The sequence below is a fragment of the Pocillopora damicornis genome, chromosome 6 (genome assembly GCF_964200805.1).
Source record: "Pocillopora damicornis chromosome 6, jaPocDami1.2, whole genome shotgun sequence".
NCBI classification, from domain to species: Eukaryota; Metazoa; Cnidaria; class Anthozoa; order Scleractinia; family Pocilloporidae; genus Pocillopora; species Pocillopora damicornis.
The window spans coordinates 11,316,569-11,342,723 of record NC_142675.1 but is presented as its reverse complement, the minus strand read 5'-3'; the positions used below and the strand labels follow the sequence as shown (position 1 = coordinate 11,342,723).

Sequence of the window (26,155 nt, the reverse complement as noted above, 5' to 3'; positions counted from 1 at the left end):
ATTCCAGTGATAAATATTTCTGTAAAGCCAATTTCTTACAGTATTATCTAGTAGTTAGCGCTATTCCTAAACGCTTATGATCTCTAGGCAAAGGCTCTGACACCACCAACACAAATCACTCTTTACCCGAAATGGTAATATCTTTTCCTACAACGAATCGACCCAAATTAACCTGTACAAGGCTAAGTCAAGGGACTTCGATAATTTGCTCAACGTCAAGATTCACACCGAAGATCAAACGAGCCCTAAAAGTTGGAGCAAAAAAACTTTCTTTAAAGAAAGACATATGGACTAAGATCTTTAAATCACTGAAAACATTTGTATGGAATCTAAATTAAAAGAATTTAAATTTAAATTAATCCACAGAACGATAGTAACTCAGAAAGAACTATTCAGATTTGGTATCAAGGCGGACGATGAATGTGTATACTGCGGAAATAGAGATTCAATTAGGCACTCTTTTATCGAGTGTATGTTTACCAGAATGTTTACCCAAAAGGTCTTGAACTGGTTCGACCAAGTGAATGCTTGCCAAATCTCTCCTACCACAGAGGAGACCTTGTTCGGTATTACAGCAAGCTCCCACGACACAACAATAATACGGAAATTCAACTACACTGCCTTAATTATGCGCCATTACATTTATTCAGCCAAGTTAAATAGCTTGGCCATCTCCTTTCAGGATTTTATCAGTAAGCTACTCATTAAATATAATCTTGAAAATTTGTCTTAATTAAATGAGAAGCACTCCTGCCTCCTCAAAGTCAATATACCGTATAATGTATTATAAGTAACTGTATATTCAGCAAGTAATGTAAGTAGAGCATTGTATTATTCGTAGTGTAAGTAGCCCGTATTGCAAGTAATTATATTTTTTGTAAGTAACCATAGTTAATACTGAATTGCTAGCATGAGTAACCTACATTGTAAGTATCGTTAATACTGTTCTGTAAGTAGTGTAGCGTAATGTGTCTTGCACTGTAAGTAATGTTTTGTAGAATGTTTTGTAATAAAAGCAAAGGTTTCAAAAAAAAATTTTTTAAAATAATAATTGCAACCGATATCGACATTATATACTGCATGTAACTGAAAGAGCTCCGCTTTTAGGCTTGGCTAAATCTACATATTACGTGACCGAAACTGTATTTCAGTTTGACATTAATTACTTGGCGGAAATCCAGTTGAAGTTGTTTTGAAGCGAAATACATAACAGCATAAAAATATGTGGTCTGTGTCCAGACATATGAATCATAAGAAGCAGAGAAAGTTGATGCTGCCTCAAAAATAGGTCATTTACGTTGGTCCTTCGATCTCATTAAGCTCCAGATTCGCATGATATTTAAATTACCCTAATTTACGTTGAGAAAGGTGGAAGTATCAATTGAAACGCCCTTCTCAAAGATCGAGTTTTCAGTCAAAGCCCATCGTCTAAAGTGCACAACAGTTATAGCATCAATTCATGAAAGGCTCTCTACCCTCGCCTTCCAGTGATGAACGGAGAGAAGAAATGCAACCGCTTCAATAACATTCTACTTCTCTCATTTAACACGGGAAGCTTACTTAATACGTTTTGCTAAAGTCGCACAAAGTCCAGGATTTACCGAAGCCAAGTAGCAATTAATTGTAGTAACACCCCGTGGGAGCACAATCACGAAAAAATGCATAGCATGTTTTTTTTTTAAAATTTTGTTTGGCTCGGCAGTTTGAGTGACTTTGAGTCGTATGGCGTGGCAGAACTTGTCGTATTTAACTGCTTGCTGAACTTAATTAAAAGGTTAATTCTCGAACTGAAACACCCTTCAGTCGTCTGATGCGAACTCTTACCTGCTTCTCCTGAAACTCGGCGCAAAATAGCGATTAGCCAAAGAACTAAAGTTGCACGGAATAATTTCATTATTAAGGATTTATCCGATAACTGGTCACATGAGATACAAACTCAACTCTTTCTAAAAGGTCAAAAGATGACAACTGTGCAAGGCCGGACGATCAGCATGCTCAAATCTAAGCACCATACAAAAGAAGTCAGACCTTTACGACCACGCCCAGTTGTTTTCAATACGCAAAGTAATTCAATTACTTGGTGCTCTGAAACAATTACAATATTAAAATTTTTTTTAAGATAGGTGCGCAATTATTTTCGCAAATATTCCGCTGTTGTTTGGGTACTCAATAACCAAGGGAAGTGAAACGATTTTAGGAAGAAGTTTTCATGAAGTTGGTACACACGAGCGCGACGGAGGGAAAAAAATTTACAAATTTCATTTTCGAACAGTTGCAAGTTGTTTCATTTTGTTGTAGATGGATTGATCTGAAACAGTAACTACAGAAGTGGGTGGAGCCAGGTGATGTGCGCACTTTTGTAACATTGCATCATAATCGTAAAAGAAAAGTAAGTCATTTGTATCCTGTGGCAGTCGAGTGAACATCTTTTGTGGCAGCGAGAATAGCATGAATACGTGGAACGTAATAGAGATTCACTGTTTCTTGCCGATCCTTCGAAAGTTAAAATGTGTTGACGGGCCTGCGCGACTCCAGACGTTCCTTCGTGACAAATTTCTCCGAAGGAGGCACCTGAAGAGATTCAGAAAGAATCCAAATTGTAATTTTGTTGAGAATCTATTCTCACATGACAGCAATCACACTCACAGCCGATGGCTGTATAAATATCAAAGTCAGAAATTTTGTTCCTAAACGAAAGATATTTAATTGGGAATCGACCTTTGACATGCAAACGCACTACAAAGAGAGAAAGACTTTCCAATATACGAAATTTTAAGCGTTTAATCCATCAGGCGCAAATAAAGAATCTGTAAAAGGAGAAGCGCTGCACTTCTTCGCTCTTTATTGAACGAATTCGTCAGGCTCCACGTCTAATAAAAAGCGTATAGAGTTTCAAAATACGTTTAAAGAATAGAGGATACCCAGATGACAGTTTTGAGAACTATATATCAGGAGTTATTTCTGCCGGTGAGAAAAGTTACCTAAACAAAGTTTGGAGCACAAAGAAGACATTTTTTTTTTTTTTTTTGCACAATCTCATCCGGCTTTGCCTAAAATAAAGAACATATATAGGACAATATCAACTTAAAACTTACCGCACTAAAGAGGATTATTACAAAAATCGGATATGACGCGCGCTGTCATTGATTGAAAGAGCGTGCTCTAAAAGAGTATAAAACACAGAGCTGAGCTGAAGCTGTCACGCCATCTGCCAAATTGTACTACGTCCGACCATTTCCCAGACTTCTCTCTAGCTTTTTTTCGTTAACTGAAAGTGAAATTTCGGAACACGCGAGCCGGCAAGTAGCAAAAGAAGAACCAAACAAGAGTTTGTAAACATGCCAGGCGCCCTACTTACGTTATTATAACGTGAGCAGAGACGAAAATTCTCAAAGAGAAAACGAAATGGACAGTCCGAGTTTTGAAGGCTTTCACGCTCGCTTAGACTGGTTAACGGTTAGATTGCAAGGTTACGTAAGGTGATAAAAATCAAACACAGGTAACACTCCTCTAGAATATATAGTTTCGTGGTGAAAAACAACACAGAACAAAACGGAAGTGATGAAAAATATAGCCAAGCTGGCATAATTTTTAAAATTCATACTAATCATGACGGTGTCAGAGAGACTCAGCAATCACGCTGAGGTTCATCGCGGCTAGCTCATTATGGCGATCTCCGGTCATCGGAGTGAAGCAAGTCTCAGAAATTACAACGGCCGCCCTTCGAGTAAACAACTAAGAGCTTGCTATATTATCCTTACCGATCCGTTGGGTAGAAGGCCACATCAGCCACAGCAGCCGAGTGTTACGGCGCCTTCATCCCGAGCAATCTCTATATACCAGTGAATTCGGCTGTCGTTCTTTCATAAAACACAAGCCCTAGACAGTTTGTTTTCTAATTGTCATGTGAAAAAAAACTCGCGTGTTTTTAAGAGTTTCAATCCGGCCGGATTTCACTGAACGTTTCACTTTGAGATTCTGTATTAGAGCCAACAAACTCCAGGAAAAAGTTTTAAGTTCTACCTGCCGAACTATTTTTTTCCGTTGGAAGATGTCACGAATAGAATTTTGCCTATTCTATCGAAAAACCACGTTTTCCATCGGAATACAATCTATTGGTGTGTATTGGACATGTATGGAGGAATGTATGATGTCGCCTTGCACAGTATAGAGTATTCATAGATCAAGTGAGTCCTTTCATTGCTCTACTTCAACCGTCCTTTATTCAATAGTATATTTACCATACAATCACCTTAAAATAGTAACGTTATGTAACGCAATAATAATAGGCCTTTTAGCGGCCATAACCGGTCTCAAACACCAGCGCTAATAAAAACACGTATAAAACACGTATAAAAACACAAATACCGTTGGAACGCGTTTTTGAAACGTTTGAGAGGCTTCAAATTAGATCTTAGAAAAACCGGTCTCAAATTCCATACTAAACAACGTTTCGTTTGTCCTTGAATTCCAACTGAGTACGCGACAAATACGAACAGAACATACTTCTTCCGATTCTGTGTGAGTCAAATTACGATAAACTATAGTTAAAGGAAAAAGATATAGCTTAACTTTGAAGGATTGTTTTGTCAAAAGCTGCGCTTTCTGCCTTTTCACTTTCTGATAACGCTTCCACAATGAAACGTAATCAGGGTGCGCACACTGCCTGGGCTGAAATGCTAAGTAAGGGGAGGGTAAAAGCTCATAGGTGTGATGTACAACTTAACCCTTTCGTTATTTGTGACACTTCAAACGTGCCAACGATGTTTGTGCGGTTCGGTAATAACTGAGGCCTTGGTTTGGGCTGTACAAACGAGAAAAAAACGGCAGTCATCTTGCAATAGGCGTTCCTCCCATGGCACGTTTTAATATGTATTACAGAGCTCTAGATTTTCTATACACAGTCGAAAAGGGCAGGGGAAAAAATCCCTTTCTGCCTTTTCACTTTCTGATAACGCTTCCACAATGAAACGTAATCAGGATGCGCACACTGCCTGGGCTGAAATGCTAAGTAAGGGGAGGGTAAAAGCTCATAGGTGTGATGTACAACTTAACCCTTTCGTTATTTGTGACACTTCAAACGTGCCAACGATGTTTGTGCGGTTCGGTAATAACTGAGGCCTTGGTTTGGGCTGTACAAACGAGAAAAAAACGGCAGTCATCTTGCAATAGGCGTTCCTCCCATGGCACGTTTTAATATGTATTACAGAGCTCTAGATTTTCTATACACAGTCGAAAAGGGCAGGGGAAAAAATCCCTATCGTCGAGTTCCTCTCACTACAAAGCAGAAAGTTCGCTCATTCCTGATTTGGTCAGTGTGAAAATGGGATTTCAAAAAAGGAATACCGCTCAGAACTTTAAAGCCTCATGGTAGTTATAACTTCAACTGAAACTTTCCGATAAATTCCCCGAAAACTGATGTTAATTCGCTAAAAGAGAGAATATGACGTATTCCTGATGCTCCGATACTTCGCATAAGCAAAAATGACCACTATCTTATGATTGGCGTTCCTCATCGGCTTCATCTATATTAAACTATATTGCAATGCAGTTGCATTTTTCCATATGCAATCTTAAGCGGGCGGTGACGGTCAGTCTTATCTTGCTTGGTCAGTTCTTCTTGCCACGAACCAGAATACCCGTTCACCCTTGACTTGTTCAGAGTGGAAATGAGATTCCCTAACAGGTGATGCCGCTTAAGACTTCAACGCCCTATCGTGATCACCAACAGACACTATTCATTGATTTTTACGACGCTGTACAACACAGAAAATGTATCAACCTAACGTAAAAAAATTTGAGCGGAATGCAATTGTTTAAATAACAAAAGAAAAGAACTGTGTCCGATCATTACCTTCATTAACAATCCTGCGATTTAGAGTGCAATTCAAAAAACAGCCGTCAAATAAATTTGTCATAAAAACTTTATTATTCTTATAAATTCCTCAACGAATGATGTTCATTTCCTTGAAGAGGAATGTCGGTTTCCCTGGGGCTTATTCGGGGGGCTTATTCGGGCTCCCCAGACTTCGCTCTAAATGACATTAGTGGCGCAATTTTCTGATCGATAGAGCGGGCTCTTCACAGTAAATCTCTAACGTTCACTATGCTAAGTATCTTTTCATACTTTGTCATTGGATTTGCTTCCAAAAAAGAATACGCAATTGGAGCGATTTTTTTTTACATTTTACACCAAAATATTTACTCTGAAACATTATTTTTAATTTATATCACTAAAAAATTCCATGTCTTTTCAAGATAAAAATCCTAAAAGATACACATAAAACTAAATGAAAGTTATAATGTTCCTCCCTTCGCTGTTAAACAGCTCGCTTTGTATTAACAAAGGATGAAATTTTAAATTCAAATACACAGAGAAAATAGCATACGAACTCCTAGGGCTGCAAGACTTATCACTTAATCCTTCACTCCATAAGAATGCAATCGGTTACACAGCTAGATCGTCAACATTAACGTAGAGTCGATCGTCGTAATTGCTTAAGTTTATCAGCCCCTGCCAAAAAAATAAAGGTTAAATGACTTTTCGTCCTTCGTAAAGAGCATGTTGATGATGGAATATACTTGGAAATAATCAAAATAAAAGAGACATGCAACACTCGAGCACCCCTTGGTCACACAAATATCACATGCATTTGACAGTGGTAGATTCTAAATTACGATATCAGAAAAAAAATAAAGAAAAAGCTAACGAATATCATAGTGTACCTCTTTTAAGACTCAACGAAAGGTTCGAAGCACCACACTGGAACTTACTCGATACAAATTCGCATTTACTTTGGGTCTTCATCGATGGATTCAGAGAATTCTATGAAACAAAACATCACTCCCCTTCCATGTTTTATGAACAAGCTTTGGAACTTGTGTAAGGACACTGGGTGGAATCCTGGTATATCATTGTTACCTCATAACTTAGGCAAAGGAGCTTCGAAACTTCTGTAATTTTCATAATAAACTATAATACCCAAAATCTGCTACCTTGAAGTAGACGATATTCTGCGTTTGTAGGTCACCCTGCGTAAGCCAGATGGAACTTAAAACGATCAAAATTAGCTCCACAAATCTACCTTGTGCTGGTTTTCCATTTCTTTGAGTTCTTCCCTCAGCTTTTCAAAAGATGGTCTCAAGTTAGGGTCGTCATTCCAACAGTTTGCCACTATGTCATACCTGAAACACAAAGAAGTCAAGGATATATCATTATTCGTTCTTACTGCCCTCAGTTAGGATGTTGTTAGGCACAAAATCATGATTGCAATATAAGGTAGGAAAGCTTGTTCCTTTCTTTAATGACCACAAGAGACAAACTCGTGATCACTGACTCATTCCAATGTTTCCCCTAAGTAGGCTCATTCAGAAAGAAAAACAGGTTTAATTTTGAGCTGCACATGCAACTTTCACAAGAAGAACTTTTCAAATCAATGTTACCGCTGTAGGAACGTAAAAAACAACAACAACAACAACAACAACACAATCTTTTCATACAACTTCTCATCCACATGTTGTGGTTTAGGCATTCTGTATCCCTCCTCCAGCAACTTTGCCATTTTTTTTCCATCCTTCCCTGGATACGGTGAACCACCTAAAATAAAGCGGGTACTCTCAATAAACTTTTCCAAGAAGGGCCTGACACTTGTAAATATATTTCTACAATATAATTCCTGCACCACTGTTCCTTGTTTGTTTTTTTTTCTTTTCGAATAAGTTCAGCAGCTGATGCAATCTAAGGTGGCCTGGCAGGTAAAAAACACAAAGGCAAAACTGAATTCCTCAGAGTATGGTTCACCCTTCTTACTTCATGACCACGTGTCAACACAAGAGCCACTTTTGTTGACACGTTGACGCTAAAATTAATGGTCTGGTTATCAATCTTGCGACCTACCAATCGTGAAGATCTCATAGAGGAGAACTCCGTAGCTCCACCTGTAAAACAAACGAGATGCATTAGCAGAAATAAACGTTCTTTTCTGTACTGACATCTTCGGCAAAATATCGTGGGAAGCACAATAGACTTGTTATAGGAGCGAGACCTGGGCCGTTACTTATGACTCACAGCCAGAAAGGGTGTTACCACCCCTTCTTAATACGATGCCTCCACATCTCCACATCAATTTAAAACAAATGCAACGCATAACATACATTAGACATCCAATAACTTTTTCCAGTTTGCCTATGGACCTTATGAAGCCCTTGTACTCATACATCACTCTTTGTAGAATATTTTCCGTACAGCAATGCCTCAGTGGCAGTCCATTTAACAGGGAGACGCCCCTAAATTAGAAACACAGAACTCGTTGGCAAAGCTAAGGAAAAGATCATGATCGAGGATAAACCGGACTTTACAGATAGTAGACTGTAAACAGATCTTTAGCTAACTGAACTAATTTAGTACCTTAGACTTCCGTTGATAAATGTTGTCCTCATGGATATCTCTGGCCATACCAAAGTCTGTCACTTTGCACGTTTCTCCTTCTCCAACTAACACATTACGAGCTGCAAGGTCGCGATGGATAATCTACAACAAATAAAATCAAATCATTAATGTTAATGAATTGAGGGGGTCCAGAAGAATTGAACGAAAAGAATGAAAAGTTATGACCTATATCCGATTTCAGCAACATATGCCAAAGTAACATTTCACTAACTAGAGATAGGGTTCCTACTTACTGGTATCGATGACAAATACGACATTCCATCGGAAACTTGCCACGTAAACTTCATCAGCTGCTCTGACGTCAGATTAGTTTGTGGTTTGATATCCGGATCTTCGAAGTAAGTGTCATTTAATCCACGGCTCTTTCTGAGGTATCCCAGTAGATCTCCATAGGGAACGTATTCAATCAGCACCATCAATGGCCCTGTAAAATATGGTAAACATAAAAATATGCTTATATTAAGCACTAAATCTGCTCTTTGTTTTGGCTGTTTGGGCGATTAAGGCATACTTTTCCATATTTACCAGATTTCGTGACACATCCCAGAAGTTTAATAACATGAGGATGAGCATCGAGTTCCTTCATCAATCGAAGTTCGGACAACAAGTCCTTCCTGTACGACTCAGGAGCGTGATCTGCAAGATGATCACCCGACAGCTGTTACCTTTACAAGCAATATCAGTAAATGTACCTCAGAAAATATCAGTTGATATTCTCTGACTTGCTAAACTAAAATAGGTGACACATTTCCTTCCGAACTTTGAGCTCCGTTTTGTTCAGTGATTGAACATCCTATCTAAAATCACAAGGTTATGAAATGGTAATAGTCATAAAATATCTTATACAAGTTTATCTTTGGAGCTCGTGTGTAAAGCTCGATAAGACGGACTGAATTAGGACTGTAATACTCTGCAAGTAAATATAAATTTCTATAAATTTCAAACATTATTCTCAGTCGACAAATACAATGACAAAACCCCTCATTCCATTGCTATACCAGTATGACCATACTTTAATGATATTGAATTTAATTAGCTTAAGATTTGTACAAAACAATTGCTGAGCGGCATACGCGTAGCAGAGTCATTTTTTCCTTTTCCCGCTGAGGTTTAATGTTGAAAGGGACCACCCTTATGTTAATTTGAATTCGGAAAAACAGTCTTTGAGATTTGCTACTTTTAAAAAGGTGGGAGGAAGGAGTGTCGATTGTCGGCGAGAATTTAATTCTCTACAAATAAATGTCTCTGTCGCTATGTTCTTGCAAGAAAAGATATAGTTCTTCTGATAAACTTGTAAGAAAATTGTACGACTTCTGATATCAGAGGGCGCTGCACCAGCAAGTTTCATGCTGAGGCCACGTGAGAAGCTTGTCGTGTCATTTCTCGACTACGCAGGTCTGGTCAACTCATTCATGGTCTATAAATGACTGTAAATATATGAAAATCATACATGTGAACTACGTTTGAGGAAACGATCTGACTATGGAATCGATCCTCGCAGTTATGAACACTAGTTAAGTAGAAGAGAAAATAAGGCCCGTACAGGCCTGAATTTTTTCCATGGCGTTATTTTCACTACTACATTAATAGTGTTCATAACTGCGAGGATCACGTCCATATTTCTCCATGATCTGTTTGATAGCTGGTTTTAAATTGTCTCACGATCCTGATCAACTAACTGAGGTCACGTTTAGTTGACTGCTGATTGTACTACTGCTAAATGAACCTTACTCTCCCCATTTAGGAAGGGTTGGGGGGAGGGGAGATTAGGCTTGCCTTGCTACCTTCAGGATCGAGAAGAAGGCTTAATCTTTTGACGCTACCTGCCTAAGGCTGAGTCTTTCCAGAAGAGTGCTACCGTTGGGATTTCACTGAAACAAATCCTATTATTTGAAGTATTTGATACCTTTCAACATCTTAACAGCCACAAGTGTCTTCGTTGGTTTCCCATGGAGGCCTATGACTGTTGCCTTGGCAACCTGACCAAAAGCCCCTTTACCAACGACCTTTTCTAGAGTCACATGCTCTGTAGGAATCTCCCAACAGCGTGGTGATGAATATGTAGAGATGTATTCAGTGACGGACTGGCTCGGTTGTGGACAGTTCGCCGGTGACCGATTCCTCTCATCCAATGCCATATACTGGTGGCTTTAAGAAGCTTCCGCCATCTCAAGTTCAGTCTTTTGAGTTTAAAATAATAAAAGGAATCATTTACTAGGGCTACAGTGGAACGTTTCTCAAATCTACCTTCTTTTTCATTCCGTGGTTCATGTCAAAGCTTTCTTGCGAATGTGTTGCATAATATCATCATTATAATTATATAAAAGTAGAAAAATAAAATGTGCTGGCTCGTATTAAATTTTAAATTTTCTTCAGCTGTCTCCTGTAGGAATTTCATGACCACTTATGACACTATCTTCCATTCTTTGGGAGTTACTACTGGAAGTGCGATAGTAAAAAATTAAAAAATAATAATAAAAAGGTGCTGGCTCATATTAAACTTTCAATTTTGTTCTTCTGTTTCCTACAGATTACACTGATGATCGTTCTGATTTGTGGTGGTATTAGCTTCGTCTCTGAGTGGTACAATATACTGGAGAAGCAATTTATAAAATAATATTATTGCAGAGCGAGGGTGGTACAGATACGAACACGGAATAAGTGAAGATAAAAGACAAACCGCCGCTGGTAAGAAATAATTTAATCAAATTTGAACGAATTTGTCAGCAAGGTAAATTTTATTCAAAGACACAAAACGTATCGCACTTAAGAAAGAGAATAAAGCTCCAGCCATGTTATTAAAAGTTTTTTTGTTTGGTAGTTACGCAATTGAAATGGAGAATGACGTAAACTTAGATCACCAATCTCTATCAAAGTACAGACATGTTATCCTCAAGCTCTTTGTCAAGAAAGAGGGCACAGGCTTTCCCAATAAGGACCGAACAAGGCTAGTATATAACATTTTCGTTTTTTTCTTAAACTCAAAGGTGCTTGTAATTATGGGAAGATCCTCCATAAACTAAACAATGTCTCAGCGAGTAAAAGGTAAAGGAAATAAATTGAAGATTTAGGCTTAACCAAAACATTTCTATTTGCGTAATGATAACGGTGAATTAAAAGACTTCTATGCAAACTTCGGAACAGTAATCCAAACGAACAAATTGATTTGAGAACAAGGAAGCAAATAATTATTGATAAATTTAGGGCTTAAGATTGTGATCGAAGTCTGTGCTTAAAAATGCTGCCCAGCCGATAATACAACATACATTTATGAAAAAAATTGCAATGAACCTGGGAATATACTCCGCGACCCACGAAAGCGTTACTGTGTCCATCGGCAGAGGTAGGAAAATCCGGACTGCGCTAAGAACCAATCAGATTGAAGGATTCGTTACCGTGCCCTCTTGACAAAAAAATGATATACCGTATTGTACCACAATAAGGTTAAGAGTTAAATCTTCAAGCGACTTACAAAAACATTCTCTATTTCCTCAATTGTATCTCTGTTTGTCCTAAAAGTAAAAAAGAAAATCACGTTTTCGGTCGCATCCGAATTCAATCGGAAGAAGCACGTTGACGATTTGTTCAGCTAGGAAAGCACACATTTAGGCACTCCATAAGTATTAGTCATGAAAGGATTAGTGACAACATGTCACATTTTGCGCTGCTGCACTGACTCAAAAAAGCTTTCGTAAAGATTAGCAACCAGGCATCTGTGCCTTTCATTGAGTGGACTAGCTCTAAGGAAAGATAATTATCTCTGAATAGTCTATTCTCAAAAGGTCTCGTGAGTAGTCTTAACGACATTACATTACGGATGCTCTGGGAAATTGACTTTAGATGAAGCTCCTGCTCTAGGCGTAACTATCATAATCCATGCTTGAAATTCACAGTTGCATACAGTCTACAATTGGTATCAAAAACAAAACATGAAATTGGACGATAATTTATCGTTCTAAAAATCTCACCTCTCTCTTCTTATTATTTCTAGAACGATAAAAAAGAAAAAAAGTATGAAAAACATGAAAAACGTATAGTGAGAAGATAGCAAAGAAAAACCAGCTCGAAAAATATATTTAGAGAAAGTAACAAATAATTCAAAGGCAATGCAGAATGATGTTTTCTGACATTTATTTCATTTTACACATGGTCAGTTTCAGTAGAAAGTGGTCACCAGGTCTAGGGTTATAACTGAAATCATAGAATTATAGAACCCGATCAAACGAGAACATATAATCACGGTCATGAATTTTTGGATATGTGTGTATTTCATAAAGGCAACAGATTATAGAGGAGATTTGCCGTGTTCACCCAGCCTCACCTAAACACTAAGAGGCTTCAGTGATACTCTGGTCGGCGTGCCACGTAACTGTTTCTAATTATCAAACTACATTTTATGGTATTCACGCGCGTTGCGCGTTATTTCGCAATATCAGGTAATCTGGCCTACACAGACTTAAACCTTGACACTGAAAATTGATCTGGAAACTTTCTCGTACTCAATTTTGTTCGGTGTAATATGCAGTGGATTTGAGTTGTATTTTCTTTAATTTTCTTTCATCGCAAATTTGCCACCTTTGTTTCAGGGAATCTTAGAAGTTTAGAGAGTATTCATTTTCAGTTAAAAAGTTTCATTACATCTTTTATAATATAACGGTGTTGGACACCAATATCTTTTTTTAAAGGGATTTATTAGAACTGTTTCGAAATCCAGTGACATACCGTATTTTTAAAAAAGGCTATAACAAACATTAACTGTTTTCAGCTGCTTGATACTACGCGACTTTTCTTGGGAGCTAGAGTTGGCATTAATACTACTCTTACCATTTGAGTTCTTTCTCCACTTCCATACGAAAAAGACAAATATCCCAGCAGCAACAGCCAGCGCGGCAATTGATCCGACCACTGCACCAACAGTGATCCCTGTGGCACCTTGAACACAAGAGTTGAACAACATATGAAATATATGCCTCCTCAAACTAAATTATGGCAATCCTCCGCTTAACCGTTTTAGTTATGATGCCTTTTTCTACACATAACTTTTTATTTAATTCATGACAAATTAATTGGAAGAAGGGGTTTAACTGGGTATGAGAACTAAATTACAGGTATTTTTTCCACCCATACCCTTACTTACCCTTTAAGATGTTTTAAAAGCAATTTGAATCACGAGCCAACAAAACAAATGAAAGTTCTTTGTTATAAACTGCACTACAATTGTTTTTCCTCCCATAGGGAATACTGCTTTAGCCTTTACTTCTCAGATCGCAGTTAAGAAACAAAGGCCTCGCAAGTTATTGTTTGAACTGCTGTTTCTTTTTATCACACTCTAGCCAAGGGTTTATCCCTTCCCCACCCTGCAGCCCTTAGCTGTTGTGGTGTTATACAGAATGTAACGGTATAATCTAACCGACAGAATCAATCTCACAAACTTAACTACTTTATTAAACAGCGAATAATGTTCTTAACAAGGAGCGACTTCTAGAAGCAGTACAATTCTTATCGTTAATAAACTTAATTAAGCCCACCACAGTCTATATCCTAGCACACCACTGACACAATCTCACGACTGACACAATCTCACTGCTCTCGCCAAAGTTCCTTGAAATGAGCAATTTTCCCCAGTAACTCTCTCTCGGTAGGGCTTTCAAAACAGTCGTCCCTCCGACAACAACAACTACTCTTACTACTACATAAGTGAGTCTTTATATATATTCACAAAGTGCTCTGGAACATTCCAGAAGCTTACATAAGACCTTTTTAGAAGTATTACATAATAAATGCGTGACTTGATGAAAGGTTCTGGAAAGTTCTATGGTATGCGAATCTGCATGACTAAGTAGTCTGGAGAAATCTAGAAGCTTATATTTACAATAATTACTCATAACATGAATAACCTTAAGATGTATATGTATGATGTTTTAAAAGATCAGTACAACCAAGTACATCAACATGAATACCATAAACAAGAAGAATGTTCCAAATAGATGCTGAACATACTTGTGCAGCGTGCATAATGTGTGAGTGTGTTTCGCTTGAAAGTGATTAAATCTCATTCCATGATTAACCACTCCAATTGAAGCATATCATGGACTAAGATTTCTGCTACCAATCAACTATAATGTTTGTATCGAAGGATTAAAACCTACTGCCAGGTGGAGTTATTGTGCCTGCTTCAGTAGTTCCAGTTTCGAAGTCAATTTCCAATCTTGTCCTTTTTATAGCACTCACGGTGAAGTCTCCAAGCTTCCCATCTCTGGAAGCATTACGAAGTACGACTATAGCATCTTGCTCTTTTGCTTTGGAATCGAAGATCATTGCAAGGTAAAAAGTTGTACTTTCACACCTTGATTAAGACAAAAGACGTAGGTCATTAGAGGATGGAGTGCTTTAGAAACCGGAAAATTATAATTCATTTGCTGATCCAGGCAATTTACAAACCTGATGCTACTTTTCAAGTGCACACTTTTGAAACCTACAAATCTCCAAGCAAAAGCCTCTTCCATCTACAGAAGGAACAGAAAAGTGAAACTGAACAGGAGTTCGAGGAGTTCATCAGGCAACTTAAACACCAGCACACAATCAGATAAACATATGAATGTTCATCGACAAAAAAATTTAGAATATTACCAGTTTGTAATGAAAAACCTCTTTTATAAACGTTCATAGCATGCCCATGCAAGTCCTTAACAGGCTCATTTGGAATTTTTGAGTTCATTAAAATAAGTCTCTATTTCTTTTGATAGCCAGCCATTATCGAACGAAAGCCAAAACTAAAATTTTAACTGTACGATGTGCAACGGCAGAAATATAAGAAAGAAATAAAGATATAAATAGAAATATTGCTCTAAAAAAATGGTTACCACTTCCTTGAGTCTAGTCAGTAACGACAATATGTCGTATTTCCCATCAATACAACTTTCACTGGTGATGACCATGGTTATGTTAATCAGTACTTTTATTATGACTGTACATGTGAATAAAAAGACACTGCAATTAGACACACATAAACGTAGACTTGTTGATATTTTGTGACTTCATTACATATCACGATTAACATTTCATTTCCCGCAAATAGCAAAGTAAATACCATTATCTAGAATGTAGATGTAGAGCCAACCGCTTTCACTGGGGGGTTAAATATGTAACAATCAGGTTATCCAAGAAAATTTTCAATTGAATATAATCTTAATATACTGCAAATTGGTATCAAAAAGGACTGTATTTTTCAAAGTTTCAAGGGGAAGCATGCCCTTTCACCTCTATAGGAGCTTCTACAAGAATAATTTGGGCATGATTTTCTATCAAAAGAGGTCCTTAGCTACACTAGTCTGGTTTCTTTCTGACATTTACACGCATGATAAATGTAGGTTACTTTATCACAATAACATTTTTCATATCGCTGGCAGCACCCATAAGTAATATGAGGCGTCCCTTGTTCTGACTGGCTACCGAAACCGTTAGGGATTGTTGCGCAAGAGGAAGAAGTACATGGAGCGGTTATTTTTGGGCAATTCCGGCGATGAAGCCGCAAAAAACGGCAGAAGAGAGTCATAACAAAGAAAAAACCCTCGCGGGTTTATTGTGCTACAAACACAGTTTGTTTCTTATCAAAACGAAATATTTTTACCCGATACAATAGATCATTTATTGACCAAGCTCGTTCGATCATGATGGCTGGATATTACCCTTGACCGAACCGTTGGTCAATATTCCCTCTTTAGGAGGTATTGCGCAAAGCGATTAATTGCCACATGCCACGCGACACATCTTTGTCTATTCTTTATCGGTTATAGTACCTGGTTTCAGTTTTGTTAGTGCTCTCGTAGCATGAACAGCGTTTAATCAAGTGGTGTTGTTTTTCTCGCCTACCCACCCGTTTCTTGTTAAGGCCTTTCAGGTGAGGTGGCAGAGAGATTTCGCTTCCTCGTTCGCTCCAATTTTATTATTCTAGGAAATAGACTTCTCTCATAGCCAAAACGGACTATGCTGTTGTTGTGTTGGTGGTGGGAGGAATTATGCATATATCCTGATCGATGTTTAAAGCATTAAGTAGAACGTAACACTGGAAAGCCTTTTGTTCCTTTGAACATTTTGAATTTTCATAGACAAAATCGAAATGATCCTCTTTAGGCCTTAGGACTCTTATTAATCGATAATGATTAGGAAAAGACCAAACACTAATATATATATATGTATACCTTCACAATCTGCCATATTAGATGATCTGCTGTAACCTTCTTTACACGTGCAACCAGCTCTGCCAGTATTAGATGCTGAATTTGCAGGACAAGGTACACATTTTGCATTACCAACAGAATCCTTATAGAAGCCTCTCTGACACTCTAAAATGAAACAATGTAAAATTCCATCAACATGCCTTTCCTTCAGAGCCAAAGAATATCAATTGATATTCTCCTGTTCAGAACACATCAATATAATGACCCTCTAACGTGCTTTTTAGGCAAAAAATTACTGCCATGCAAATGACTACTCTCTATGACAAATGACTCTCTCTTTTTATGAATTCGAAAATTTGCATTTTTTTCTTCGTAGCCCAGGTCGAAATTCAACTTATCTCCCTGCACAGCTGCACTTCTCATAAATATAGATTTATTTATCTACGTCCACCGCTTGAATTTATATGAACATGTGATGTATGACCAAACGGTCCATTTTCATGTAAGTTATGCATCGAAGCTTCTCTAAGCTTTTTATCAAACGATGAATAAACGGGGTGGTCATTTAGATGTTTAACCATTTAAATGATTAAATTTTGGACCCAACGCTTCGGAGGCAAATCCAGATTTTAAGTGCAGCACTAACCTTTGCATGTGAAAGATCCATTCGTCAATTCATAGCCATAATTGCAAAGGCAGGCTAAGTTATCTGTAATGTTCCACTCCCCATTACTAAGGCACACGCCAAATAACTTTTTGTTGTTTTTCGTAATCGAGTTAGGATGTGCACATTCTCCTTCTTTTTTGGTTAAATTGCTGTCATTTGCTGGAGCAACTGTTCTTGAAAATCTAACCATTTTGGAAGGGACCGTTTCAGAGCAGAAACGATATCTCACAACAAATTTTCTTATTGTCAGGCAGGTTCCTTGGTCTAATAATGCTAAATAAATTCCCTTTGCTTTTATTAAAACTGACCCATAAAATACGTTTGTTGCGTGCTCCCCAGGCGCAGGTAGAGTTTTTAGAGTTATAACAGTTTCTTTGTGGAAATTTAGTGGTTTTGGATATAATTTGTAATCAGTATGATAAGAATACAGGGAGAAGTTTGTTCTGCAGAATGGCCCCACGTTAACTAAGGGGCAGTTACGGAGGGTATAGGTCACTTCAATATCGAGCCGTGCAGCATTCTTGATGTTAATGAACTCTGTCATTAACCAGTTCTCTGGTTCCTCATTCTTGTTAAAAATATCGCAGACTGTATATAATTGCGTTTGAGTTGAAGGATGCCCCCACTGCAAGAGAATAAAAATCCAATTATTGGTCAATCGTTATGGAGTAAAATACTCATTTCAATAGTGATGGTCTGTGCAAAACATACATGTACTGAACGAACACTATACTGAAAATTTCTGCTCATATGCTAGGCAAGTATGGAGCGTTATTAGATGGGCTGATCCTTTAACTATGTTCAACATGAATCAATATTTCTAGAATAACAAAATCTTATTATCAAATTACACATTATAATAAACTCCAAATGGCACTAATTTATAGCGTGCGTGCTTTTTCATGCGATATTTACCAAAAACTTGACTGTTTAATACATTTAGGCTTTGATCTCTTTAGAATGATGAATACTACTGATTGTCACTGACTTATAATTGGCTCTCCGTTATTGAAATGCCAAGTAAAGTCATAGGGAGTTTTAGTTTATTGGAGGATGGGAAGAAGGATACTGAAATTGTGCAAGATGAAGAGTGGAAAAACATCAGTTATCTAGTTTATATTACTACTGTTTAAAATGAGTTTAATCAAGTTCATCCTAAAGAATTAGTTCAAGTGCTAATTTGTTGAAAATTGACACAACAGATCTGAAAAGGAAATCGAGTGTTGAGATGAGAGTATAAAAACATGAAAAACATTCTCTATTGCTCTTATAAATATTTCTTTCCAATACCATAACAAATAAAGGAAAATGTTTCTTATTTGCTTCTTGTTTGATATGATTATATGTCCTAAGGTAAGTCAAAACTCTCTCATTCTAGGTGACTTTTTTTTTCTTCAGCTCAATTTTTTTGCATATAAGATGTGTCTTATCTTAACTAAAAATACAATACATGCCTGGACCAAATCCATGGGAAATTATCATTGGTGTGAGTAACGTAGAGGCTTGAGATACAAAAGCTTTAAACCACCTGGTGTACATCACCTGAGCATGTGCTGGTTTCTCTGGGCCCATATTTTCTCTCACAAAACCCCCTGTCCACATTTATTTGGATTTCAACCGCCCATCATCTTCATTTTCCAATTTTTTTAACCTCTACCTTTATTTCCTTGATAAGCGGGGATTACTATTACAAAATATGTATAGATGTACTAGATAGCGACAAAGTTAATGTTTGATAATACACGTTTTTACGACATGGGCTATCAAAATCAAGTAACTCACCCCTGATCCGCCTTTACTTTCTTTAAAGATAGTCCAGTACCAAAGGTCTCTTCTAGTCGGTTTCTCCAAAAGAGTTTCTGCAGAGGAATGTTATAAACTATTTGGTAATAAAGTTCGGATATAACACCCACTATCATTGGTTGGAAGAGCGTGTTTTATCAGAGTACAAAACACGGAGCTGAACAAAATCTGTCACGCTATCTGCCAAGTTGTACAATGTCTGTCCATCGGCTCGGACTTCTCTATATAGCTTTTTTCGTTCACTGAAAGTAAATTTCGGAACAAGCGAGCCGGCAAGTAGCAAAAGAAGAACCAAACAAAAGTTTGTAAACATGTCAAGCGCGGTAATTAACATTGCCATAACGTGAGCACAGACGAAAATCACTAAAGAAAAAACTTAATGGACTGTCGGAGTTTTTAAAATTGTAAAGCTCAGTTAGATCGTCAGATTACGCACGGCAATAAAACTTCAACCTCAGCTGACACTCATGTAGTATGAATAGTTTCGTGTTTAAAAACAAAACAGAACCAAACAGGAATGATGAAAAATACAACCAAACTTGAATAGCTGTTAAAGTTTATACAAATCATGACGGTGTCAGAGCGACTGCCATCGTGCTGTGGTCCATCACGCTCATCAAGGCAATCTCAGGTGACATCGCAACGAAGCAAGCCTCAAAAATTACATCGGCCGCACTTTGAGTAAACAACTAAAAGCTTGCTCTGATATCTCTTCGATGCCCCCAGGGGCAGGCCTCCTCAGTCACAGCAGCCGAGTTTTAGAGCGCCGTCACCTCGACCAATCTTCATGTTCCTGTGAATCGGCTGTCGTTCAGTCAGAAAACAAACGCTTTGAACCGTTTGTTTTCTAATTGTGAAAAAGCTTGAGTGTTTTTATAAGCCACGATTCGGCCGGATTTCACTGAACATTTCACTTTCAATATTCTGCATTAACATTAAAAAAAAAGCTTCAGGCAAAAGTGTTAAATTCGACCTGCCGAAGGTTTTCTGTTTGTAAACTATCAGTCCGGGATGGTTATCAGATTTATAACGACGTGACGTCACAACATGGCGACCATAATGCTATAATAATATAATAATTTATACAGTGCAAATTCAACATACGTTTTTAAAATGCGATTTACCGTCAAAATATCTAATCTTAGATATGAGACCATTAGGTAATCCCTACAATAGAGAATTACAATAGTCGAGGCGGCTCGTAACGAACGCATGTATTAAATCCTCCGTGATTTCTTGAGTTAATAATTTTCTTATCCTGCTGATATTATGGAGGTAAAAGAAACCTGTTTTGCAAGTTTTTGTAATATGTGTGCTCGTTATAAAGTTGACATGAAACCAGGCACCCAAGTTTCTAATTACGTCTGTACTGGGTGATATACAAGAGTCTCCTACAGTCAAGTTGTCAATATCCACTTTCTTCAACTGTGCTTGAGTGCTAATAAGAATAAACTCTAACTTATCGTCGTTGATCTTGTATACAAGCCTCCATTGCAGCAACAGCCGAATCTTGAGTGGCACGATCACCCGGTCGAAAAGCCAGATACAGCTTCGTGTCGTCGGCATAGCAATGCACTGTGGGTAAGTGTTGAGTGACAATGTCTAACAATTGACCCGTGTAGATGGAAAACAATAATAGACCGATGCAGGAACCCTGCGGTACACCAAAGTCGATGTCGAACTTGCCAGAAGTTGCAACGTCTATTACATCCTGCTGGAATCTGCCCGACAGGTAAGAACTCCAGTGCAGTTCTACAAAACACAAACTTATCCTCAAGACGCCGAAGTAACAGTCTGAAATCAGTGTAGTCTCCACTAGAGTAATGACCTCCCGTGTGATGATTAGATCGAGTGTATGACCAAGCCGGTGAGGGTCGCATGCTGGACTAATCCTATAGAGTCGAGGAGATCTAGGAATTTAATTGCATCGGGATCATTCGGGACATTTACATGAATTTTCGTGTCCCCAGTTATCAGGAGGGGTTCAGGTGTCAGAATGATCGACTCCATGTAGGCCGCAAACTAATCCAGAAATGCTGAGACAGTAATAGGGTGAACTTTGGAGTATTATGTTCGGTACACTACAACCATACTGAATTTATCTGTCCCTGAGGAGACCAGGTACTCTACTAATTCAATTTCAGAAATCGAAGATTTTCTAACTTAATTCGAGATGTTCGTTGTTTATTCGTTACTGCTTGCCCTATCATTATATTGGAAATGAGTGAACAGATACTGACCTTCGCGTGTACAAGACGGCGGCCGCGGTCATCAAGGAGTGATAGGAGCGAAATTTTGGGCACAGAAGTAACAGGAAAGTTGAAATATCTTCAATTTATTTTCTTTTGATGCAACTGTTAACTGTGTGGTGCAAACTGCAGGGAAAAAGTGCATGGGGTGGTCTTGATTTAGGTACGTCTAATTCAGTCACCGACTGCCATTTCGTGTTTATCGACATGAAATGTAAATAAACTAAATTGGGTCAACACGGCGCCGTGCTCGACTCTTCTCAATTAAGACTAGTACAGAAGAAGGACCGTCTGTTAAAATTGTCATGGCGATCATCATCACATAACGCCAAGCGTGAATAAAAAGCACGGCAAAGTTTTGTGCAAAGCCTATGCATCAATTTTATGTAATAAAATATTGTATCCTTCCTAAAATTAGTTTATCAGAATAAGAATAAGTTACCAAGCACAAGTAGGGTTTTGTACAATGATAGTTTCAAGATTTAGGAAAGTTTCTTCCCCTGTGAATATTTCCCAAATCTGCTGGCCTCCTAAAATCCTCAGACCTTTGCCCTGACAGCCTAACTTCATCCAAACTTTGGCAACTGGGGCGATTAGCAAATGAATGACTCGCACAACCGAGCCTATTTCCACATACACACCCCTTAATCTTGTTACCTTATTCTGGACATGGTATTACAAACATGGTAGATATACTGCAAATTTTCCAGTTGGGGTGAAATACATAACAATTATTGTTTTTTTAGAGGGCACGGTAACGAATCTTGCAATCTGATTGGTTCTTTACCCGGTCAGTATTTTCCTATCTCTGCCCACGGGCCACGGTAACGCTTTCGTGAGTCGCCGAGTACATCCCAACTTTCGTTGTCATTTTTCATAAATATACCTCGTTTTCCAGCTGGGCAGTATTTTTAAGCAAACACGTCGGTCACTACCTCAAGCCGATAAATAACCTATGAATCCTCTCTTTTCTCTCTATCAAATCACTTTGGTTGACAGAAAAATATTGGTTTCAGAATGAATTTGTATAAACAATAGTGTCATTACGTTGGTTGACAAGCGGCCTAAAAACCGTCTGCAATTCATTTTAATCGTTCACAAAAAGTACCCAGAAAGTTGAAACGTGAGGTATTTGGTTACAGTTAAACTGAACGATGGAACTTTCATTCATTTAATATCTGAATTTTCTCGAGCAATTTGTTCATAGTGAAAGAGCGAGCGAAGTTTTAATTTAAGTTCTACAACAAATATACGCTCCTGGTGAGTCTTTCCAATTCCGTTCAATTTGGACATTTGTACCTTAAATTGCACAACAGAAATTGAAGGAATTTTTTGATAAAAGGCCGCAATATATTCCCTTGGGTCTCGTCGGAGTGTGCCGTTCGAATTTAGTTTTTGTGAAGGAAAGATCAGAGTTAAACACGCCCTTACAGCAAACAAACGAGCAAACTCTCACAACTTCAAAATAAAAAAATTGAATTTACTCACAATTACTTTCCTCGCCGTTTACTTAATGAACAGAGGTAAATCTTCGTACATGAACAAATGGTCGATGAGAGTGAATAATACTTTCCGTTAGATCATTGACTGATTTTGAAGAAAACATTGTCATGACAGTCCTTGCCAAACTAGTTCTGTTGGTTTTCAAATGTTCTTACGTTTTTTTTTCTTGCGCGCTCTCTAATTGACAGGTGTCAGATTGTGACAGATACTTGTAAAAATAATATTTCAAAGTTTGTTTGGAAGCCTTTTAAATCACCTTTATCGTTACAGAAATGAAAATGTTTCGCTGAGGCATCTCTCTTAAATTTGCATCACCTCTATTTTAACTACTATTTACTCACTCAAAAATTTTTCAGCTTATGGAAGATCTTGCCGTATTTACGGCCATAAATCATTCGGGTTCTTTCGGAAAGAATTTCGTCAAGTTTAAAAACAATAAATATGTTATTTACCGGCTAAGGGTCGGTCCGTATGGTGAAAAACTGTGACCGAGGTCTTGAAAATGCTGCCCTCGGCCTACGGCCTCGGGCAGTATTTTCAAGACCTCGGTCACAGTTTTTCACCATACGGACCGACCCTTAGCCGGCAAATAACATATATGTATTTGCCAGTAGATGGTCAAATGAGAACTTTTTACAGATCAATAAAATTTATTGTTGTGTTCCATGTGAATATGTTGCCACAATTCCACCTTCCATAAAAATCATTTATTTGTAAACATGAATACCATCTAGAACTTTTCAACCTCATTATTGTTGCTAATAACAACATCAACTTTAAAACTAAAGAAAAAACTTGATCGATTATTTGAATAGATTTCTGTAATGTACAAATGAAATCCTGGTTTTTTGTCTAGGTTTCTACAAATATCTTCATGGACAAATCTTAAGAGAGGATGTCAGCATCCATCGAACAAACTTGAAATATTGTGGCAAGTCGCCCAAAATTTGTTTTCTCTCTTACTTTCATTTGTAGCCCATACTTTCATATTTTGTAGCCCAATATGTTCTAATAATTTTGGTGTCGTTTTTTGTGAAAATATATTTCAGTTTTCGAGAAATTACTTTTTTCGTTCGACCGCTCAAATATGATTATTTTCACCGTGAATATTACCAGAGTTGTGTGACCTCATGTAACGAATGTACTAGACCTACGGTATTTCTTCTAACATAATCCTTTGTTTTATCATCTAAACTTAATCCCCTGTCGTTATTGAAGCTGGCAAAGAAATATTTATTTTTTGGTGAATATTTTTGGCCGACATACTTTTCCTATGTCGAAAAGTAGCATCAAAACAAAGAAAGTTTTAACAGTGACCGATATGACACAATCTACTGAGCTTCAAGCTTTTATAAGACAAAAGAATGGTTATAAAGTTACTGTAAAAATTTCCTTGTGTATTTGTTGTTCTATCTTGAAACGAACTGAAAGTCCGGCAAAATTTACTTGATAGCGACTATGAAATGTACATGGTGCGCCAACTTGTCGCCACTGTTAATTGGCATAAATCATTACAATTTGTAAAAAAAGTCTAACGTAACACTCTTACCTTGTTTATTTATGACTTTATTAGCCGTTTCGATTGTTATATTACGACTGGGTATTGCTTTTTGACAGGAGCTCAGGTTTTGCGTTCTGTTTTCCCCTCCCTCATTTATATCATAAGCTAGTCACGCAATAATTGATACCGACACAAGTTAATATTTACCATGTATAAATATTTTTGTTTACGTTGAATTTAAAATATTAAAATATGTGCTTTCTTCACTAATCGTTGTTTCAGCGGCAGCGAAGCAGGTACAAGCGGGTTGTTGCTTCAACGCTACTGAAATTTTTAGTATTCAGACAGGCGAGCAAAGCGTGATGCTCTTGGATAAAAACTTTTAGGGGGCCTTTTACATGATATCCGACTGAGTTTTGTACGAACGTTTTGTAGAACGAGTTAATAACGGTTGCCACATAAAAAGCAGCGTAAAATTTATTCAAAATGAGTCATTTCTGAGTGAGTTTATTGGGGTTTTCATTACAGAACGTAACACTCATTCTGGACGACCTTTTCTACCTGTACAAGGTAAACGCGGCACGGCTCTCATATTTGTATGAATCCTCTGTAGGAGCGAGGGAAGCATTGAAAAAGACAGAAAAGGACATAAACACCTGTTTTAACAGGCTTATTGTTGCCACTACCACACGGAGGAGACTTAAGCACCTTTTATAATTTTATAGCGGTCGTTTTTGAAATTCCAAGTGCACACCCCGCCCTCTTATGTAAAGGAGTCCCCCGGTGGTACTAATACGTGTAGCGCACTTGACATTTAGCAAGGACAAATTCTGATGTGACTTTGGCGAAGAGAAACATGTTTTGTCAGCGTCTAGTTGCTAGTGAGGAAGGGCCCTTTACCGCAGTGTGCATAATTACGCGTCCCCCCAGACGGCGAAAGCCAACAAATTGTTCAGGCATTAGTTGAGAAAACTCCGCCTCTGTCTGAATTTTTGGTAGCCTATTGACCAATTCCCAATCGAAACTTAACTCTGACGTCACGCGTTATTTTGCTAACGGTGGTAAGAAGCCTACTTACCGAAGCCAGATTGTACGAATTTTCCAGACATCTTGAGTACTATCTGTGATACACGCTTGCCGATTCCCCTATCAGCTTTTGGAATCGGCTTAACCCACCTCTATCATGGCCGGACATTTCTTTTGGAACCCTACATTTGCTATTGGAACCACGATTCCACCCAACACCAAGATTTGATCTGTGTGTGGGGCAATTTGTAAAATCATCGATGTGTTTTGGAGTCTCGAAGATGCCGGCACGCGACAAAACAAGATTAACTTCATTTTCTGGATCTGAAAACTTGCAACTCCGAGAGTGACATGAAATGTCTTTTTAACAATCACGCAAGGGAACGACTTGGTCTTCTCGATAACTAAACCCACAAGTTCCACCAGCGAACGATTTAACTAAATAGTAAATCTCCATGTTAGCATGTAAGATAAGACGCTTACAAAACAGATCAGTTAGCTAAATCAGTATGTAGCTTATCAATCAAATCGACTACTATAACCTTACTGTGACTTCAGCCGGCGAAGGAATCATTGATGGATCTGGACATTTTAGTTTTCTGAATGCAGTAATTCCTGAAAGGTTTTTCTAGATGTCATGCAAAGAGGAAAAAAAACCCATCTCTTGGTATTTCGGAGGTTGACTCATCTTTGAATTTCTGTGTCACGCTCGCCACGCAACTGATATAATAAGTTAGAGAAGATATATAAACTGGAACTCAAATCTGGCTAGAATGT

General features: G+C 37.9%; 3 protein-coding genes across 3 annotated transcripts; all 3 read right to left on the bottom strand.

Annotated features, from left to right (window-relative positions):
• Positions 1 to 5,913: 5,913 nt before the first annotated feature.
• LOC149043945 (proto-oncogene tyrosine-protein kinase receptor Ret-like) lies at positions 5,914 to 12,437 on the bottom strand. Its single transcript, XM_089209959.1, has 11 exons — positions 12,418 to 12,437; positions 11,922 to 11,961; positions 10,356 to 10,629; positions 8,975 to 9,085; positions 8,683 to 8,873; positions 8,408 to 8,530; positions 8,218 to 8,286; positions 7,898 to 7,994; positions 7,501 to 7,597; positions 7,086 to 7,185; positions 5,914 to 6,514 (listed from the first exon to the last, which is right to left on the bottom strand). Exons 3-11 carry the CDS (start codon positions 10,585 to 10,587, stop codon positions 6,449 to 6,451), a joined length of 1,086 nt encoding a protein of 361 aa, XP_089066085.1. The 5' UTR covers positions 10,588 to 10,629; positions 11,922 to 11,961; positions 12,418 to 12,437; the 3' UTR covers positions 5,914 to 6,448.
• On the bottom strand, positions 12,399 to 15,514 carry LOC149043944 (uncharacterized). The gene is made up of 5 exons (XM_089209146.1): positions 15,313 to 15,514; positions 14,891 to 14,955; positions 14,599 to 14,795; positions 13,274 to 13,381; positions 12,399 to 12,436 (listed from the first exon to the last, which is right to left on the bottom strand). The coding sequence occupies exons 1-5, from the start codon at positions 15,385 to 15,387 to the stop codon at positions 12,414 to 12,416; spliced, it is 468 nt and encodes a 155-aa protein (XP_089065272.1). The 5' UTR covers positions 15,388 to 15,514; the 3' UTR covers positions 12,399 to 12,413.
• A 1,618-nt stretch (positions 15,515 to 17,132) lies between these two features.
• Positions 17,133 to 18,898, bottom strand: LOC149043943 (ephrin type-A receptor 4-like). Its single transcript, XM_089209958.1, has 2 exons — positions 18,839 to 18,898; positions 17,133 to 17,921 (listed from the first exon to the last, which is right to left on the bottom strand). Exons 1-2 carry the CDS (start codon positions 18,896 to 18,898, stop codon positions 17,271 to 17,273), a joined length of 711 nt encoding a protein of 236 aa, XP_089066084.1. The 3' UTR covers positions 17,133 to 17,270.
• Positions 18,899 to 26,155: the final 7,257 nt, after the last annotated feature.

What these genes read in the sequence shown, in the direction of transcription:
- LOC149043943 (XM_089209958.1), bottom strand. Translation starts at nt 18,898, where the DNA reads ATGTGGACAGGGGGTTTTGTGAGAGAAAATATGGGCCCAGAGAAACCA. An exon ending in AGAAACCAGCACATGCTCAG is followed by an intron (nt 17,922 to 18,838) that starts GTGATGTACACC and finishes ATTCTCTTGCAG; the next exon opens with TGGGGGCATCCTTCAACTCA.
- LOC149043944 (XM_089209146.1), bottom strand. Translation starts at nt 15,387, where the DNA reads ATGGTCATCACCAGTGAAAGTTGTATTGATGGGAAATACGACATATTG. An exon ending in TGACTAGACTCAAGGAAGTG is followed by an intron (nt 14,956 to 15,312) that starts GTAACCATTTTT and finishes TTCCTTCTGTAG; the next exon opens with ATGGAAGAGGCTTTTGCTTG. An exon ending in CACTTGAAAAGTAGCATCAG is followed by an intron (nt 14,796 to 14,890) that starts GTTTGTAAATTG and finishes GTCTTAATCAAG; the next exon opens with GTGTGAAAGTACAACTTTTT.
- LOC149043945 (XM_089209959.1), bottom strand. Translation starts at nt 10,587, where the DNA reads ATGGCATTGGATGAGAGGAATCGGTCACCGGCGAACTGTCCACAACCG. An exon ending in GGCTGTTAAGATGTTGAAAG is followed by an intron (nt 9,086 to 10,355) that starts GTATCAAATACT and finishes ATCATCTTGCAG; the next exon opens with ATCACGCTCCTGAGTCGTAC. An exon ending in TTTATCAACGGAAGTCTAAG is followed by an intron (nt 8,287 to 8,407) that starts GTACTAAATTAG and finishes TTTCTAATTTAG; the next exon opens with GGGCGTCTCCCTGTTAAATG.